Source organism: Fopius arisanus, unplaced genomic scaffold (genome assembly GCF_000806365.1).
Source record: "Fopius arisanus strain USDA-PBARC FA_bdor unplaced genomic scaffold, ASM80636v1 scaffold00027, whole genome shotgun sequence".
NCBI lineage: Eukaryota > Metazoa > Arthropoda > Insecta > Hymenoptera > Braconidae > Fopius > Fopius arisanus.
Window position 1 is genome coordinate 1,207,749 of NW_011887766.1, and position 14,903 is coordinate 1,222,651.

The 14,903-nt window shown below is 36.6% G+C and overlaps 3 protein-coding genes across 15 annotated transcripts in view; 1 reads left to right on the forward strand and 2 right to left on the reverse strand.

The window, feature by feature from the left end:
• RyR (Ryanodine receptor) overlaps positions 1-6,111 on the reverse strand; it is a 33,193-nt gene extending 27,082 nt beyond the window's left edge. For all 9 annotated transcript variants that reach the window (XM_011302463.1, XM_011302462.1, XM_011302460.1 and 6 more), the window contains exon 1: positions 4,206-6,111. In XM_011302463.1, coding sequence (XP_011300765.1) covers positions 4,206-4,259 — 54 coding nt within the window. In that variant the 5' untranslated portion in view covers positions 4,260-6,111. The remainder of the gene's footprint in view (positions 1-4,205) is intronic.
• Positions 876-2,735, forward strand: LOC105265129 (uncharacterized). Its single transcript, XM_011302455.1, has 3 exons — positions 876-994; positions 1,755-2,156; positions 2,578-2,735. Exons 1-2 carry the CDS (start codon positions 960-962, stop codon positions 2,146-2,148), a joined length of 429 nt encoding a protein of 142 aa, XP_011300757.1. The 5' UTR covers positions 876-959; the 3' UTR covers positions 2,149-2,156; positions 2,578-2,735.
• An 861-nt stretch (positions 6,112-6,972) lies between the features above and the next one.
• Positions 6,973-14,856, reverse strand: promL (prominin-like). Of its 5 annotated transcripts, XM_011302465.1 has the most exons (9): positions 14,036-14,856; positions 13,131-13,398; positions 10,950-12,825; positions 10,723-10,844; positions 10,463-10,513; positions 10,146-10,316; positions 9,850-9,939; positions 8,920-9,030; positions 6,973-8,703 (listed from the first exon to the last, which is right to left on the reverse strand). In XM_011302465.1, exons 1-9 carry the CDS (start codon positions 14,349-14,351, stop codon positions 8,691-8,693), a joined length of 3,018 nt encoding a protein of 1,005 aa, XP_011300767.1. In that variant the 5' UTR covers positions 14,352-14,856; the 3' UTR covers positions 6,973-8,690. The 5 variants fall into 5 exon arrangements, with proteins under 5 accessions (XP_011300767.1, XP_011300768.1, XP_011300769.1 ...); XM_011302466.1 differs by lacking the exon at positions 10,463-10,513; XM_011302467.1 differs by lacking the exon at positions 9,850-9,939 and having other exon boundaries at positions 14,036-14,855.
• Positions 14,857-14,903: the final 47 nt, after the last annotated feature.

Genomic DNA, 14,903 nt, shown 5'->3' on the forward strand with positions numbered 1-14,903 from the left:
ACAGGTTTTATTGCATTTTTCTCAAATATAAGATATTGCATCCCAAACCAATCAACCCCTCACTCCAACGCCCACTCTCCTAGTCGAAAGTCACTTTTTTTTTCTCATCTTTCTGGAAAATTATCGATAAGATCGATGGGAAAACGTTTGTGACTATTTAATTTTTTTTTACTAGTCTTGTGATTATTTTTAAAAGTTTAGTTTAGTTATACAAGTGCAGGAAAATGTCTGTACCTCCGTGAAATCTCGTAAGCCATTAAATAATGGCAAAATGCAAAAAATAAAATGAATAAAACGTGAACTTGTACAGAAAGAGTATAAACACCTTTAGGCGTGATTTTTTTTTTTAATTTAAACTTTATACACTGGAATTTTAAAAAGTATAACGATCTCTCGAGAATATTTTTCTCAATGTCAGTAATGTGGCAGTAAACTCAACGTGAAATGTGGAAGCTTTCAAAAGGGAAGAAGCTATAGAAAACGAAGAGATAGTCTCGTAATCGTCGAGGGTTATTCCGAGAGCATTGACCTATTTTTCACATGAATTACTATCTCGCGTGCTCACATTGATTCACATTATGTACTTTTCACTGGACTATACTCGAGGGATAAGGAAGACGTCGATCGACAATTCCATTTTCACGATATTTTCACCAGGAATGATAAGCCTAAACGGTTTTACAATTACCTCTACCATTCCCTTCTATCTTACCCGAGAAAATAAAAAAAAAAGGTTTCAATGATTTTGATTTTGGTTTCTCTCGTGGTTGCAAAAGAAATTAAAATAACATCCGAAAAAATGTTAGAAACTGTAAAACTTGAATATCCTGAAGATGTCGTTTGTTTCAAAATGTATCAATTAAAAGCAAAGTTCATGGTTTTCGGTTTTAACCGTAAATTTTCAAGTATACCCGTTCACATTTCGAATATTTTGTCGTTGAAATTAACAAGTGGCAGAGATGAATGATTACGAAAGCAACGGACGAGACTACAGGTGAGTAATTGCGGGGATAAACGATAGGCTCAATGATCAATTGCAAAAAGAGTTACTTTAATTGACTTCTTGAGAAATGCACTAACCTACAGTTATTGACTCAATTCCAACGGACGCAACCCGCACCCCCTTGTCACACCTAATTAGATGAGCCATTCATGGGATATTTGAATTCCGAAGGAAATAACCCATCAGAACCATTTAAAGAAGATTGATCGAAATGAATTTTGCCAAGAGATATTAAACAGATATTTAGTTCGAAAATGCAATTAGCTGGTACAATTTCTAGGATAGAATGGGTAATGAAAATTATTGTAATATATAGGTGACAGAGTGAAAACAGGTAATTGAGGTTGATGGGATAGTTTGATCCGAGCATTGATCCGATTGTATTGAAAATAACTGCCAAGGTCAAGCCAAAAGAGCATTCCGATAGAATCGATCAATCAACTGCTGTAGAGCTTGCAGCAACGTTCCTCCCCAAGGCAACTATATAAACTCCTGGAGCTGCGCCAATGCGTCCGATTGATCAAGAGCATATTCCAACACACTAGACACCGGCGACAAAAACAAAAACTTGATACCGTCGTTGAAGTGTCAGAATAAAATTCCAGATCAATTGCATTAGATCAAATAAATCAATATAAAAAATTAATGATGTTTCTATATCTAGATATTTCATGAAACGAACCAGTTCTTAAGTTATGTTAAAACTGAAAAATGTGAAAAATCAAATGAATCGTTGATGTTAAATTCACAGTGAAAATATCGACGAGGGGCCGGGAAGTGGAGAGACGGAATCATTTTTCTCGAGAAATTCCTCACCTGCTACCTACCAACCCAAGAAACAAGAGCCCGATAAAAATGCCGAAAAAAAATCAAAGTCTTCGCGATCCTGCGACTGTAACCCTGAGAAAAAATCGAGAACAGTTAGACGAAGAAAAATACCACCGTCTGTCAATCCATTTATCATTTTTTACCTCACGGAGTATTTCAAAAATCCCTCGAAACGAGTGACTGAGGTAGCTCGTGAGGCAGGTAAAAAATGGTGCGGTATGTCAGAAAGCGAAAAATCATGTTATATAAAGAGAGCCAAGCAAGAAAGTGCTAAGAGACAGAGAAGAGGACGAAAAAGATCGCGAGGCGGTTGCTAGGTTGCTAGGTGAGTTAAAATGGATAAATAAAGTTAAACTAAGCTGTTGAGCTGAGTTGAATTGCATTTTTGTCACCCGACTATATTGGGGTCATGTGAATTATTATTATAATATTGCCAGAATATTTATTACAGGGATAATCAAGTTTCTTAATCACTAAAAGTTGTCACAATGCATTTCAGTAGAACGAATGTAAATATAAACCGCCACTGATTAGGTAATACAATTACGGCCTAAATTTTTCTTTGAATAATTTTCAATCATTTATCAAATTGATTGGTCGTGATGTTTGTCAATTTATTCGATGTTTAAATTAAACAATGGTCTATGAATTTCATTCCCTCACCACTGATTCATTAGAATACCGTAGTGAATGGATTAAAATGACCTTTATCTCTTTGTAAATGCCCATGGGAATTCCTGTTTCAGGTGGGAAACTCCAATAGAGGTACCTGCATAATGAAAAAGAATGAGAGACCAAGTTATTACTGCAGTAAAGTTACGATGAGCTTTTGCTGATATCACCTACGATAATTTCCCCGTGGTTAATATAACTTGAGCATTGAAATTAATATTAACATATACAATTGAATTATGGAATAAATTACGTGTACGGAATAAATTATTGTGTATTTTCAATATTGAGCTACACCGTGTACGATCATTTCAATTATTTCGGCATAATGAAATTTTTGAAGGGGATCGAGGCATTTCTCAACGAAAATTTATGTGAAGTATTTCGCGATGTGCTGTACAATGAAAAAAAAATGAATCCAATGGACTCAACATTGAAAAACCTCCAAGGATATAATTCATCACGTGTGAAAAAATCGGTGAAACCGGTGGAAGGTGGTGAGTAGCTGCTTGCCAGACGTAGCCCAGTCCTTTGTGATCTATAAAAAGTGATTTATCGGCCCCAGATGAGCAACGGCCTGTGCTTACCCTCCCTTCTCTTCCATTAGCTCCATATCTTGGCTTAATCAGCTCGATAATTTCGCACCAATACGATAAGGGGTGAGGTGCGGTTATAGAATGAAACGAGAGGGAGAGTGACCATGTGTACTGATGTGCCTAGGCTATTCAAGAAAAATAAAACCGTGTGAAAATAAAATCTAAAGGGTTCTCTCCGTTACTATCAGATAGGGATGAAAAATTATTATAATGGAGATAAAGAGCGATGGTACAATAATGTTGCGATCGCAGTCGATCGTGCGTGTGTACATGCAAACCCTCTCAAAGCCTTGGAAAAATGTGAAAAATAAAAGAAATGTAACGCGGTCGGTGCGGTCAGGGTCAGAGGGATGATGAAGGGCTTCATTTGTCATGAAATATTCGTTTGAACAAAAAGAGAGAGAGAGCAATTTGGTAGGCAAGTGGTGGAATCTGATGAATGGACTCTATTTCCAGCTCTCTAGACGCAAAAACTATTTCAATCTACATACAATAAGGGTTAATAAATAATTAATTATGTAAATGCCATTAATTACCTTTTTATTCCCTAAACCATGGAAAATTGCTACACTCAATTCAATTCAATTTATTATTTATTTTGCAGTTCTCAATATTTGTAAAATAATGAGAATTAAAGATCAGAATTTTATATTTACACTCGTTAGATGAATAGAACATATTTGCTTTTATCGCTATTATTAACAGGTGAATTTGAGTGGAGGTTGGGTCAATTAATTCCGCCAAACTGTTCATTCGGTATAATAGTTTTCGAATTGTATTCAGAATAAATGCACCACTCAATCCTGATATATCGAGGGTTTAATTCCGGTTCGGTTGAATTAAAAATTGAAACATTGAAACATTGAAATAAATCTAATCTCCGTTATTTCCACGGATTACCGACCAGTCAGTTACTGTACACCGCTGATTACTATTAAATATCCAAACATTCTACACCATTTTCGCAAAACTCATCCAATGGCAAAAGTAACATACACATTGGTTGGGAAATTATTCCCAATGGCAATATTGCTCAAGAGAGAAAAGAGCGATGAATGGAAATATATATAATGGAAGAATACAGAATTGGCATATTTTATACTCACCGTACGAAGGAATGATACGTCATCCTGTTCGGATCCACCCTCGCTGTCGGCCATCCTCGGACCTCGTGTACCGCGACGTGCGTGTCAGATACCGCTATTTCCCCAGTGAAATAATTCGCACACTCCAATTCACGGTTAATGTACAAATTAATGAAGAAACGATGAAAATAATTGGAAAATAAGGGAGGAATGAGGGAGGGGGGCTAGGAGTCACGTGAACCAGCCTTTTCTTTGCATGTTTATGGTTGTTATCGCGATTGGATAGCGACTCGTAGCCGTCGAGGTTCAAACACCCACTGGATACGCAATTCTATCGAGACTACGGGGGTTGTTACCGCTGGAGAATTCAACTCCTCCGGAATTCAACAACCCCTTCTATTTCCCTGTTGCGCAGGCGTAAGGCTCACTTCCTTTCCCGATTGTTTCCTTACTCTTTTTATGCTATTTACTCGCTCAAGATTAAGACTGGAGTAATATTTTAGCTCTCAGTCTCAACATAAACCTATCGGGCTTCTATTTTGTTACAGCACCGTCCAACGATTCTAGGCTCCAATATTTCCTCTTTATTCTGTGTTTTGAATCCAACGCAATTGAATCCAATGAGGTAGAGTCTCAACGATGAATTCAATCAGGGGAGATTGAAACAATTCAATTTTTTTAATAATTTTTTTTTCCAGTCAAATTATTTAAATTTTCTACTCCAATTATTTTATTGATTGCCTAGATGCCCGGGAGAATAGTGGTCGAATTAATTATTGGCTGATGTAAAATTTGGATTAGTGGAGTAAGAGATGTTGTTGAGTATATATCAACGAAACCAAGTGAATCACGACGGCAGTTGAAATAAGTTTATTTTAGGCACTTCCGTGGTGGCTGGTCTGTGCCTCAGAGATCCTAAGTGACTTGTACTTTCATCTTGCTCAATAAGAGCCGTCAATTCTCAACCATCGACCAACTCCCGGGTAATTAGAGGGAAGTAATGATAAGGGAATATGAAGAAAATGGAAAATCTGATTTGCAGTGGAAACACACGTTTTCAATATTTTTTTTGCTCTCGTTGGTCCGGAATGGTTACACTGGGGGAAACTAAATTCTGCACATAACTTTGCATTTAAACACACCCCTGGGAGCACTGGAGGCTTTCGTAACACCTTTTGTAATTCCACTTTGGTAAACCCCACCAAAACCTCTCCCACTCGGCAATCTCTTTTTTCCTCCCTCTCCCTCTCTCTCTCACTTTACTCTTTCGATTTCCAATAATGTCTCTCTTTTTATTTTTTCATTTTTAAATGGTCAAACACGCGTTTAGCCGGCCGTAGAGAGGCGGTTTAGGGGAGATGGGCAGTGGTTACGATCTACGCGAATTAAAAAACAATGTCGGAAAATAGTGGTCTACGTGGAACTCTTGGTTTTCTAAAGAGAATCAAGAAATTTGGTTTACGAATGAGAGAGGGAGTAGACCAACTGGCTCTCGGTTATTTCGGGTAGACCAACGGAGCTTTTCAGCTCCCAAACGCTTCCCCACGATAGAGACGCTTCAACTGGTCTATCAGTCATGCAATTTTTCGTCAAGATTTGATAAAAATTAGTAATAAGTGGTTGCAAACACCTGGAGTTACCTGGAATTTGAAGAAAAAGGGAGTGTCGGCCGTACTGAGAGGCTCGACGGGGTTGAATCGACGATTTTTATAAACGAACGAGAACTAACAATGTGCATATTTAGGTTGACGGATGTAGAGCCCACGCGGAGGCGATATTTATAGGCAGTGGAAAATACACTGGTCTTTCGGAGACAGAAAAAATGGAAAAAACTAAAAGAATTGTTGTCACCAGGGGCCGCAGGGACCCCCTTGTAAATTTTGAGACGTGCTTGAGGGGTGTAAGAATGCAACAATATGTCATTGAAATTGAGGTAATCAAACCAAATTTTGTGTCTGGTCAATTTTAATTATCGATAAATGACTGGGCAATTAATTTGAACACATCTCAAGAGTTATTTTCCAAACAAGTAGAGTATGTTAAATTTTTTATATGATAAAATGTTTATTACTTTTAACAAGTACAGTTAGTAAATTCAATGACACCATGCCGTCCTATCCTATGTAATACACATCACATAATTAGTATCATTAATACTTGTGTTTTACACAAGTAATTGAACTTCAAATTATGAAAAGGATTTCACTATGAAACGCGCAAAATTTTTAATGCAAAACATACTTTTTATAATTTTTTGTTTTTTGATTCGCTTAAAGTTTATTATGCAACTAGAAATTCATTAACCACTACAGATTCAAAAATTCTTGTTAGTCTATTATATACATCGATTAACAGAATTTTGAATTTCCTTAAACTTGTAAAGTCATGGCACATTTCTTTACCAATGATATTTCAAGATACTGGATTGGGGTTCAAGACGGAATGAAAAATACCATTTGATCTGTTTTCGGTTTCCTTTCTTCGTTGCAGATGTACCTATCTATAATGGCAATACAAAAAACATTTCAAGCTTTTGTCCAAGTGAAAAGTTGAACTAAATAACACACTCTGATCTTTCATGAAATATTATCGGTCCAGAAATGCAGCAGAAGAAAATGGGGCAATATGGAATCGCAATTTCACCTCAACTATTCGTGACATCTCGGAAATGAAGTAAGAAATATACTATTTTCATTGAACAAATTTTCCCCCGATTTTAATAGGTACATAGAGACTCCATTTCACCTCCTTTTAGTTTATTACTAGGAATCAGTAGTTAAACACGTTATTCTGTCGGTTTCTTTTTTTTCCAGCTGAGCTTTGAATGAGCTGGATTTCGTAAATTCTGTGAACGTTATGTATATTACATCGCGGACAGAAGAATGACACATGTTATATTGAAATACTTGGTTTAGCATTCCCAAGGATGAATTTCCTGCAAGATAACAGGCATTAGAGAAATTTACCTACAGAGACACGTTCTCTATTTTTTTTTTTGTAATATTTATATGAAATTTAGCAGAAAGTGCACGTATAAAAAATAGCACCACGAACATTCTACATTCCGTAATTTTTTCTATTCTCTTCTTGGGAAGAAATTTTCCTCTGCGATTAATAGTTTAATTACATTCGTCTCGGTATAGATTCAAGCTGATATTGATATAACAGTTAGAGATCAGTGGGAGGCAGATCAGAGTGGATTGATTGGGTGAAAGATCCACATCATTCTCCACTTGTGTTTGTGACCGGGACCTTTGAATTACCCGGCGTAACTAGTATTGTTCCGTCGGTCGTATCGTAAATAATGATTTTAATATACATGTTTATGTATATAGAGTTTTTTTTATTCAATTCATGTATAATAGCATACTTATAATAATATTTTGTTCGAAAATGAGCATGAAAGTTTATCAGTTTCAGAAAGATCAATTAATCATCACATTAAAATTTTTTTCATTTTTTTTTCATACTTAGATTTTTAGAATTTAATCGTTAGCGAATTTATTTAAATTGACAAATGAAACGTCACGTCGTTCACAAGTCGTCGGTCCCTTCAAATTTTCATTCCGGATAGGAAAAGAACTGACAACTTGAGCCCGATAACAGCAAATAAACTTAAAGCAGTGGCACAACCAAACTACGATTAATCTGTGGGTAATTCGCCATTGATATCAGAATTTTACTAATAAAAAAACAATACAAATTAAGACGTTTTAGTGGAGACAGTAGTCTCATGCCTCTCATTGAACACTTGTTGAGTATTGTTCATTTGGCATATTGGTTTTGGCGTCACACTGACGTAAATTTTCCAGTATTATTAATTAATCAACTAATATTATTATTTAAATATCACATCTCAAAAGATGCATCATTTTAATGCATACCAAATACTTGACAACTCGGTATGTAGTCAAATGCGTTGTAAAAAAAAGTTATAAATACATCAGATAAATTGATGTGAATCATTGTCAGAGGGTTTTCAATTACTTCACTCATTAATTGCCAATTATTCGAAGAATGTTGAGCGAAAAAACGATATTCTTTCGCACAGATTTGTACACAAAGAAAAATGACACGGGATATGACAAAATAATAATTACGGCATCTAGAATAAACCGAGATATTACTCAAATTGCCACAAAAAAACTTGACATTGCCGATGAGCATTCAATAATTACGTGAATCGAAGTAGCACGAAAATTCGCAGCAAATTGGTCACTCAAGTCAAATTATTCACACTCGGTTATGTCGCATAACTTCAGTCTCTTGTGTAATGTACCTTCAACATTTGTAAAATAACTGTTATGTTGATTATTTTTGTAGATACGAAGCGGCCCGTGGCACACCAGATTCTTCAAGGAAACCAAACAAACATCTTCAAACGTAGTCCCTTTTGTTTGATAATTTCATCGGTTTCTTTTTGTTTGATCGTTTGTAACTCTGAGTCAGGCTGTAACTCGGTGCGCTACTAAATGCATATTTTGCGTATGCCACGGCACTTGTTTCCTAATTCCTATCCCTTTAAGACAAAAAAATAATTCATAAATTAGAATGGGGATGCAAAATTCTGCTATGAAATGGTAAGACGATGAATATTATATAGTGATACTTTCATGGTTTTTTTTTTCGGAAAAAAATATTCTCCATGATAAATCGATGTATTTAATTTTACCATTTCAACGCGAAATTAAGTTTGTTGAGTTTTACATTGATTGATGCACACAAATCTACATACCCAGGGCCTGGATAGTAATAAGGAGGTGGACGTTCATATTCAGTGCTTAATGGTGGAGCACCAGCCGGCGGCTGATACCTTGGTGGCCCGCCATTTGGAAAATCCCAATTTCTACAATAACAAAATTGCGCATCTAAATAAAACACTCACCTACATAACAACCAATAGTTAAAGTATAAAATAAGATAAACGAAAATGAGCCATTTACTGTACGCAGGACGTCATTATTTCAGATATTTACTTATTTCTTTGGAGACTACATATCACATTGTTATCATCAAAATACTGGGAAACACAAAAGTAAACAATAGAAAAATTGATAACTCTTATGATTGTGATGACTTATTGTGATCGCTAAAATACGTTTGGACAAAACATCAAAGTATTGATCGAAAATTGCCCGACAAGTGGACTTTGCAAAAAAAAAAAAACATTTGTTTCACATATGATTGACTCTTACGACTTACGTGTGTGCATTGGGTGTATTTGGAGGTGGTAAGGGTGTCCTCAAGCAAGGTTCCCACTCACCTGTAAATAATGGGGAAAAAAGCTCGTGACCAAGTGTCGGTCTGACTACAACATTCTCCTTAGCCATTTTATCTTTTTCTCTTCAAATAATAAAAAGACAAGGAACTATGTCAAAAAAAGCCACAACACAAAGATAAACTTAATGAGTGGGAACCCTGCGCATTTACTGTGTTAAATATTTAATATATAATATATATATCTATCTATATATCCAGAATATATCACCATTATAACAATTGTTATTATGTGTTATGTTTAGAGACTAGAAAAAATATGAAATTAAACATTAAATGAGTATTTGATTCTTTTGGGCAATGGAAAATGAACGATTAAGTGAACATAAATATTAAGCTCCAAACGCATTACAAAAGCGACCAATTTTAACCGGTTTATTAAACTTACTGCGACTCTAGCGGGATACTATAGACTTTATTTGGACTTTCAGGTTTTGAGGTCGCAACACGATCATGGCGTTGCCATGAACGGGCGAAACTGCAATGGAAATTTAAAATGCTTTTTTATTTACTTATTCTCAATAACTCATTTCATTTCCGTTCATTCTTATTATTCGTCTATTTCTTTACCATCTTCTAGAATAATTGCGATTTGTCGTCGGGCTTGCAATCGAAGAAAATAGTCGAGTCTTGATGATCATTCTGCCTGAAATTTTTATACTGAATATAAACTTTTCAACTTACTTCGGTGCAAGATCAGAATATCTGGAGTCATGGTGAGATGAACCTTGATGAGCCTCAGCAACTCTTTCTCTCCCACTGTAGACCCCTGCAGCAGCTGCTGGGCCATCATAACTTTCCACATAAGCAGAAGGATGATGTCTGCTATGTGCATTATGTTTCTTATCGTGAACACTGCAAAAATATATAAATCTTTGTAGATAACTGTTAATTCTCAGCAGAGATCTTACAATTAATGTGGAAAAATTCAAGAAATGAGTCAAAGCACCGACAGAGGATTAACAAAGGCTCACGGAGTAATTCGTAAAAATTGTACTTACTGAGCTAGAGGCATGTTATCCCTGTCGGCATATGCGTCATATAAATATTCTCTGTAATTTATCGTGTTAGTGATTAGAAATGTAAAAATAGTAGATAAATAGTTTTACCCTCTGTTTTATCCAATCAGTAGAATTTTTTAATCAAATACAAGAGCATAGATTTTCATGCTAGAAAATTCCCACAGAATTTTGCGTCGAGGAATAAAAACAGGCGAATAAAATAGAATAGGTAGAGTAGGCAAATCAGAACTTGTACTCACGATTCAACAAGGGGTCCTGGGTATGGATCAGATTTTTGGTACAGAGCACTGAGTTTTACGCAGAGAACGATAGTAGGGATAAAGAGAATTAGGCACCAGCCGACACTAGCCCAAAATCCATTCTGAAAGATGGAAAAAAATCATTCAATTCATCAGCAGATTTCCTCAAATTTATGTCTATGAAATTTTTCAACTTGCAAATAAGAAATAATGGAATAAGAACTCACGAAGGGGTCGAGAATTTTGTTGCACCCAGCCACAATAGTGGCATTATAAGCGTTAGACACTGGTCCACATCTACCAATTGTTTCTCTCGAATTCAAAATTAGATGTTCCAAGAAATCATTGACTTGACGTAGAAAAGTCTCGCCAAACTTTGTAGCAAGATAATTAACGTATTCCGGACCATCTTTATTGAGAAATTTTTGTGCACTCATGACCTCATGTACCAAGCTGAGAATAGCCTCAGACATGGAGCTATGGTTAAACTTAATATGCTCCTCGAGCGTCATGGCATTTTTAGTGAGCTGTTCGCTGAGTAACGTCATTGGCATTACTAAATCCTTATGATAATGCTCCAAGTCGTGAGCATTTTTAATCAAACTATCCTTTATATCGTCATGATCCGCTGGCAATTCAGCAGACACTTGCCTCAACTTATTACCAAGTTGTTCCAAATTAATACTCGTTATATTATCTTTTAAGAGTTCAGCATACTGATAAAATCTAATATCACTCAATCCACTCTGCGCCAAATCATTTAATTTAGCGGTTGCACTATCAGTCAAGATAACTATTCCCGGTTTCAAATTAATCATTTTGCGTAACTCGTCTATGGTACTGCTAATAGCGTAACGCTCAACGTAACTTCTCAGTGAATCCAGTTCAATAAGATATTCCAATTTTAGTACTTTGTAGAGTGTCTCATTGGCATGGCATTTAGTGAGAATCCAGCTCATGTTGATGTCAGCCTCCGGATTCTTCGGATAGAGTAAGCTTTTAACTTGTATCAAATCGTCAGCCAATTGGAACATGCGATTGTCACGAGGATTTTTCAATGGCTCACATATACCTCTCTGTGCCACAACACCTGTTATCATATGCACCGAGGTGATAATCATGAGGGCACTCGTGAGTAAAAATATTATCCAAACAGCCAGCATCAGGAATCTTGCCCCTGAGCCTTTATTGCAGCAGTCATCGCCATATCCATCTGGACGTTTTCCACAAATTCCACAGCAAAGTCCAAACGTCAGGCACATGAAAACTGTCAATAAAATTCCCGACACACCGAGCCCCACGTAATATCTGTACATTGAGTATTGATCTATGTGGTCCTGGGCTAATTTCAAGTGAGGAATGTACACTCTTTTTATATCTCGATTAATCCTGTCAATTATACTTGTCATGTTACTTGCAGTTTCTGATAATGATTGGCCAGCCTTCCTTATACTTGTACTAACGATTGGAATTGTCTGGTTGACGGCACGTTGAATGTCCCGTTGAATCCTCAGGAAGGATTCCTTACCCTGGCGAACCTCGGAGACAATATTGCCTTCCATTAACGATGTTATGTTACGTAGAGCAAATGTAACATCTGGAAGCTTGGGGAAGTATTGATCCACGTACTTATCGAATTCCACTTGCACCGACAATTGATTAACTTTGTAGTCCTGCAATACCTGCTCACACGCATGAGTTTTACATGCAGCTAAACTGTGCAGCAAATCTTTTTTCACCCCCCTCACTACGATATCTAGTTGACTGGCATTCATTCTCAACTCCTGGGTTATTTGATTCATCATTCTCAAGTCCTGTCTTATTGTATCCAACCCAGAGACAATGTCATTCAAATTCGTTAATGAGACGGCATGGGAATAAATAGCAAGCTCTTCCATTACTATTCTACCGCTAGCCTGGAGTATTTTATTTAGAGTTATCTCGAGTTCGTTGTAATTCTCCTTTAGGAGAGTATTTATTTGCATCTTTGTCGTTGTTAGATACAATTCCAAATCCTGTAAACTTGTTTTCGCTTGGCTCGGCAGATCTTCTGTACCTTCTTGCATGTATTCATTAGTGACAAATGCACATACAACGCCAAATCTGTATGGAGAAATGGACATATTCCGATTAGTTTTATCTAATATAATATGTTCAAACAGTGATTCTTCATTATTACAAAAATACAGCGAATTACTCAAGACAGTGACGGAAGAAAAATTACTCGGAACTGATGCGAAAATATCTCACCACTTCAGATTAAGTGTTTATCATAAATTGCTTTCAGGTAATTTACTAGGGGATTATTGTTTTATCATTCTCTTTGAAATTTAACTGAATTTAAAAAAAAAAACGTTAATATCTTTGGATAAACATAACTCGATAGAAATAATAGATAAGGCAATTACAGTATGATTGTAGCAACGCAGATGAGGATAAAGCTGAGAAAGACTTTTCGGCAGTGATCATGTTTTTTATCAAACGGTTGACTTCTTGCACCACAATGTCCAGCACAACGGCAGCAGCAAAAAAATAATCCAACACACGGCAGTATTGCAGCAAGTATGAGGCCGGCAACAGCGAGTCCTGCTAGTCCTCCATAATGAGTCACAATAATTTTCCACTCTTTGGCAGGATCAGCAAACTCCAAACGTCCACTGTTTACCGTTATCATACCTGCAATCAAATATTATCTCCTCATTTTTGAATCTCCTTTGTCTCCACAAAAACTCCTATAAAAAAAATTGTCATGCACTCAAAAGTTGAATGGAGCGTTTCTCGTATATATAGTGAGAGATAAGCGACAACTTCCGTATGAGATTATATGTCATCAGATGTCCAACAATTTATGTTTTATTTATTTATTATTTATAGTCCCCTGAAATTTCGTCACATACTAATTCTGAAGAAGTACATCAATTGAAATGCCGACAATTACTTTTATGCTACCGTAAGACTTTCTAACACTTGACATTGTCTCCAAGAAAGTAAAGAAAGACCACAAAGAAAAGTCACTAAAAAATTTATCTCCAAAGAAATTTCTCAAATCAGGATAAAAAGCCTCGATGATTTTTTTTTAAATGGCAATATCACCCTACTGTTTACCAACATTAGTGTAACCCACCCATTCATATGCTGACACGTCGGCCATTTTCATTTAAGTTCCCATGGGGGAGAAATAGTCATTGTTCATTAGCGGTGGAATAAACGGGTTTCAGGGCGTAACCATAAACCATAACACAAGTCCCATGTTCAAATAACCCTCCAAAAAATAATCAAACCGTAAAAAAAAGTGAAGCGTCAAAACACATACCCTCCGGATATGCCTGCTTCGACTGTACAATATCAATAAATATATTAGTGACATTGTACAGCTGTCCCATGCCCTTGGGATTGAACTTGGTTGTTGCATTGTACGGCAATCCAGTTGTATTAACAAATGAAAATTCAACAGCTTGGGATGCCATCATCTCCTGTAATTGCCGATCCAAATCCATGCTGATAGCTCTCATTCTCGTAGCTAAGTCATCCTCAGTTAACACGGTTTTAGGCAACAAGACACCACAGAGTAATAACAAAACGATACAACGTGAGTGTTGAAAATTCATAGCGATTTTAATAATTGGCATTTTGACGAGTGTTTGAGGCTCGGGCGCACGTAAACGCGCCACAAGCCACAATACAACAGTTCGCCCCGTCACCAGCCGTGCACTGCCGTCAACCCAACGGGCCAGCGATAAAAGCCCAGACACCAACTTTAATACCAATACAAGACCAATCTAACACACAACTTCCTGCTAGCCCCTACCTACCCTACCAAACACATGTATGCTTCTTAATGTCACACTCACACGCGATGTATGTAACTGTATTTTATTCTCGTTTCTATCTGTATTTACGGCTGGTGAATTCTGCAGAGTGGGGTTAACCCTCACCATCAATTATTTATCTAAAAAGACTTATGATTATATTGGTGTGCCTCTTCGGCCTCTTCTCAGCTACTCGTCATTGCTCCCCTCACTTCACTATCGCCGAACAACTTCATCCTCCTCTTTTCATCGAGCACTTGCCAGTGAACTCTCTGAGACGATTAATTCTCTCTCTTGCCTTCTTGTCCTTTTGTGTTATGATTTTAATGGAACTTGATATGTCGCCACTGTGGGGCGCTTTTTGCACTCCAA